The following is a 5,276-nucleotide window of genomic DNA, read 5'->3' on the forward strand; positions in this document are numbered from 1 at the left end:
GAGAAAGAAGAGACAGCCAGGGGAGGGAGTAAGAAGACCGACTATAGAGGACTACAAATCCCAGCAATACAAAATTATATGAAGCTACATACTCTGTTGTTCCGGGGGTGGCACCTTGATGTCTTCAGGGTCTCAGGTGGATTGTGCGGGCTCTGAAGTGGACACCGTGGGCTCTCAAGGTGGGCTGTGCAAGCTCTCAGGTGGGCGATGCGGTCTCTCAGTGTTGGGTGTGAGGTGGGCTATGCAGGCTTTCAGGTGTACTGTGCGGTGGCTCACCAGGGGTCTGGAGGCAGGCAGGTGTCAGGAAGACAGAGGAGGACATGTGCGGGCCAGCGCCTGTTTACAGGCGCCCACGGCTCACAGGAAGATGCGACTTCAGGCAGATGCAGCTGCCTGAGGTCCTGCGCTTACTGGGGACCTCGGCAGCCGCATCTGTGCCGGTATCGGTTTTTCTGCAGCAGACCCTGGAAGGCTTGTGAGGATAGAATGAATACAGGGAAATCTTAGACGAATATCTGACGCAGTGTGTAAGAAACCTGAGCATCGGGAGAATGTTTGTCTCCCAGCAAGGCAATGGCCCCAATCATAAAGCTAGAACTGCTAAATAATGGCCTATAGGATAAGGAAACTCCCCTGCAAAGTATCCTTACCCCCTCCTAAGAGGTGTAACTCACCCTCCGTTCCCCAATTAGCTACTAGCCTAAATTTTCCTCTGCGGCAGTGTTTACATTCCTCCGCTGGCCTCTTGATCTAATTTCCAATGGAATTGCTGCTGATGTGTAAACCTTCCGCCCAATGTAAAGCTGAGGGAATGCCGTTCTCACTGCATTACTGCCAATAGATGGCACCAAGGAGAATAGGAATTTCCCATGCTCATGGGTGCCATTTAGTGGCAGCAATGGTATGTGAACAGTATTCGCCCAGCTTTTAGCAGAAGGTTTATACATCAGCCCCCAATTTAAAGGGCTTTACACATTTCGTTATTTTGTGTGTGTGTGTGTTTTGTACTGTAATTATCTTAAATCATTTTGTAGGAAATTTCCACTTTGACACTATAGTGCATATTTGTGTAAAATAAATGTAATCTACACACTCTATGACCATAAAAGATGAAATCTCCAAGAGGATGGGGGGGAGATCACTACTTTTTATAGGCACTGTATACGTCAGCAATTATTATTATTGCAGATCTTTAAGGAAATCCCTAATATCTGTATGCCCAAGACAATGAAAACCACCTACCACGTCCACCGGCTGCTCAGTCCCTGTGCTCTCCACCACAGCAGAAGCTTCAGAACTGTCTTCATGAGGATTCATAGGACTGGGAAAATAACAAAGCAATGACAAAAATGTAAAGGGTGCGTAATGGTTCTCCTATTTTCTTAAATATACCAACAAAAATGTGTTTTGTTATATTTGTTCGATAAGTGCAGAAAAAAATACCTGTTGATCCTGCAAGAATCTTGTGAGCTGGTAACTAACTGTCCTCTCTGCCTGTGCTGACTGTTATCAGTTACATTGTTCCCAGCTATCTCTGTGGACTAAATATCTCCTTCCCACTATGTTATGTAGAAGGGGGGGGGGGGTGTTTTTAGTCCTGTCCTAGGGTGACAACACTGCTCTGCTCCTCCATAGATACATTACAGTGAGTGAGCGTTGTCACCATTGGACAGGAAGCATGTTACTGGCACAATCCCCAGGTAAAAAAAAAAAAGGTAAAAAAGCCTGGGAAAAAGAAAACTAATGCAGCCAGCAGATTTAAGGAATAGTAGGCTGCAAAAGATTACATTGTCGTTCTTACACTCCAAGAGAGCATTTTTCCATGATAAAGTCTGCCATGTAGAGGCAGGTAGTTTAGATCTATTTATAGTTTGTAGAGCTGCAACAACTAATCGATGATGAGAATAGTTGGCAACTATTCTAATCATTGATTTGTTGTTTGAGGGAGGGGTAAAGAGGGAGGGATAATTTTTTTTATACAACCAAACGATTAGTTGAAAATATAATTGGGTAACTAATCAATTATGAAAATATTCGTTAGCTGCATAACAATCGATTATGAGAATAGTTGGCAACTATTCTCATCATTGGTTAGTTGGTTGAGGGAGAGAGAGGGAGGGGGAGAGAGGGAGATTTTTTTTAGTACAACCAATCGATTAGTTGAAAATATAATTGGGTAACTAATCAATTATGAATACACAATATTTATGTATGTCAAACAATGTAATCCGGAAAGAAGTACCTCTAGGTGGGTTATAATTTTTCACTGGAGTTGAACATGGTACTGCATTACAGCTCACAGACAGTAATAATAGAAGTGAATGTCGGGAAAACAGGAGAATAGTTCTGGGGGGCTGACAGGGGGCTCATTCACATTTGTCTGGATAGCATGAAAATACACGCAGCAATGAACTTCGTCATAATTAGATGTGTCCCGGAATGGATTTTTTGAAATTGAAACCAAAAATTTAAAAAAATGTGTCAGGCCAAAACCAAATATTTTTTTTTTCTAAGCTTTTTAATTTAATATATTTATTGAATTTTCAATACAAATATCCATTGAACACTTATAACAATATCATTCACAAATAAGGTAATATCACAAAACAAGCTCACCAAAATATTGAACCCTCATACTAGTAAGACCTTCTATATGCATTTAGTCTTATAGCACAATTACATGTCTACATATTGTACTTCTTGATTTACCAATCATCTATTTCCCCTTATATCTATTTTGCTAACTTGACCCTCATTTGACAACAGACCCTTCTACACCCATCCTACATAGGAAATGAATGACTAAATATTTAAATAAATCTACTATCGGTCTAGTGAGCGGGTTATTCCGACTTCAAAAATATCCCCAATAAATATCCCTAATATTTGTGTAAAAAAATAGCGCTGTGCTTATGAACAAATACAAAAACACTGCTTTCAGGGTAAAATCTGTTAGTGAGCATTGTGCTCGAAAAAACGAACAACATTTCTACTATTGGAATAGTTATTCCGACTTAAAAAAAAATCCCTAATATTTGTGTTAGAAGAAAGTGTGATCCTTGTGAAATAATACCTGAACCCTGCTTTCAGGGTTCTAAGCTTTTTAAAATTATTTTTTTAATATATTTTTTTTTTTTACTTTACTGTGTGGGGCTCTGGGGAAATATTGGGGCTCTAAATCAGACTCCTGATATTTCCCTTTTGAAATAGAAAAAGAGATGGAGGGCTTGTTCACACCAAATGCAGACCAGATCTGCATGAGTTTCTGCACACGCAGTGCAGTGGGCTGTGCCGCGTTTTTGATGCGTTCCGGGCCGTTTTTTGGTAAATAAACTTTTTTTTAAAATGGGCTTTTAGTGCGTTCCAGGGTGTTTGCATGCGTTCCAGAGCAGGTAAAATAGGGCTTGCTGCAGTTTTTTTTTTACATGCTCTGTAATTGAACGCAGCGATGTGAACTAGAGCCCAAAATACCATTTGAATACATTGGACGCAGTTTGGATCCGGTCTGTAACGGCTCTGCTCTTGGAACGCGCTTGGTGTGAACAAGGCCTAAGGACAGTTTTCTGCAGCCCCCGTTATGAATGAATGAAGCAGAAGCCTCTAAACTAATCATGTCCATTCATGTTCCTGTCCATTCATAAAATGAGGAGATAGTAACTGATACTATGTCCCCAATCATGTGTGACAATCAATGCAGAGCACTTCGTAAGAAGCATTTCAAGGTCCTGGAGTGGCCTAGCCAGTCTCCAGATCTCAACCCCATAGAAAACCTTTGGAGGGAGTTGAAAGTCCGTGTTGCCCAGCGACAGCCCCAAAACATCACTGCTCTAGAGGAGATCTGCATGGAGGAATGGGCCAACATACCAGCAACAGTGTGTGCCAACCTTGTGAAGACGTACAGGACACGTTTGACCTCTGTCATTGCCAACAAAGGATATATAACAAAGTATTGAGATGACCTTTTGATATTGACCAAATACTTATTTTCCACCATAATTTGCAAATAAATTAGTTCCAAATCAGCCAATGTGATTTGTCTGGATTTGTTTTCTCATTTTGTCTCTCATAGTTGAGGTCTACCTATGATGCCAATTACAGGCCTCTCTCATCTTTTAAGTGGGAGAACTTGCACAATTGGTGGCTGACTAAATACTTTTTTGCCCCACTGTATAGTGACTCTTCCATGACAGGTCCTCCCAGTGCTGACCCATCCTCGCCCCCTGCTGACCCATCCTCGCCCCCTGCTGACCCATCCTCGCCCCCGGGTGTTAGGTTTGTAAACTGAGCCTGCTGTAGTCTGACATCGCACTGATTTATGTATACATACAGAGCAACACTGACTGACCAAAACCTTCATAGAAAGAGACACTGACTCACAGTGACACACACACACAGCGCCGGCTCCCCTGAGGTACACTAAGATACAATATAGCACTGACTGGCTGGCTGTAATACAATGTAGCACTGACTGACACACTAGGATACAATGTAACACTGGCTGACACACTTGGATACAATGTTCCACTGACTGGCAAACTAGGATACAATGTTGCACTGACTGACACACTAGGATACAATGTTGCACTGGCTGACACACTTGGATACAATGTTCCACTGGCTGACACACTTGGATACAATGTTCCACTGGCTGACACACTTGGATACAATGTTCCACTGGCTGACACACTTGGATACAATGTTGCACTGACGCACTAGGATACAATGTTGCACTGACGCACTAGGATACAATGTTGCACTGACGCACTAGGATACAATGTTGCACTGACTGACGCACTAGGATACAATGTTGCACTGACTGACACACTAGGATACAATGTTGCACTGACTGACACACTAGGATACAATGTTGCACTGACTGGCACACTAGGATACAATGTAACACTGACTGACACACTAGGATACAATGTTGCACTGACTGATACAAGGTTGCACTGACTGATACAATGTAACACGTCTCTCCCCCTCACACACCTGCAGTGGCCACGCGGGTTTCCCCCAGCCGACCGGGACTGCAGAGGGATCCGGGGAGGAGCCGGCAGCGGATTGGTCAATTTCGCTCACTGCCTCCTCCTGGTTGGATGACACACTTGGATACAATGTTCCACTGGCTGACACACTTGGATACAATGTTGCACTGACGCACTAGGATACAATGTTGCACTGACTGACACACTAGGATACAATGTTGCACTGACTGGCACACTAGGATACAATGTAACACTGACTGACACACTAGGATACAATGTTGCACTGAC

At 42.7% G+C, this 5,276-nt stretch overlaps 1 protein-coding gene across 1 annotated transcript in view; it reads right to left on the reverse strand.

The window, feature by feature from the left end:
* B3GNTL1 (UDP-GlcNAc:betaGal beta-1,3-N-acetylglucosaminyltransferase-like 1) overlaps window positions 1–5,054 on the reverse strand; it is a 230,485-nt gene extending 225,431 nt beyond the window's left edge. Inside the window, exons 1-2 of the mRNA XM_018553646.1 lie at window positions 4,993–5,054; window positions 1,243–1,321 (exon numbers count right to left, since the gene is read on the reverse strand). Of these exons, the coding sequence (XP_018409148.1) occupies window positions 1,243–1,317 (75 nt within the window). The 5' untranslated portion in view covers window positions 1,318–1,321; window positions 4,993–5,054. The remainder of the gene's footprint in view (window positions 1–1,242; window positions 1,322–4,992) is intronic.
* Window positions 5,055–5,276: the final 222 nt, after the last annotated feature.

Source organism: Nanorana parkeri, unplaced genomic scaffold, assembly GCF_000935625.1.
Source record: "Nanorana parkeri isolate BGI_ZX_2015 unplaced genomic scaffold, ASM93562v1 scaffold126, whole genome shotgun sequence".
Classification (NCBI taxonomy): Eukaryota; Metazoa; Chordata; class Amphibia; order Anura; family Dicroglossidae; genus Nanorana; species Nanorana parkeri.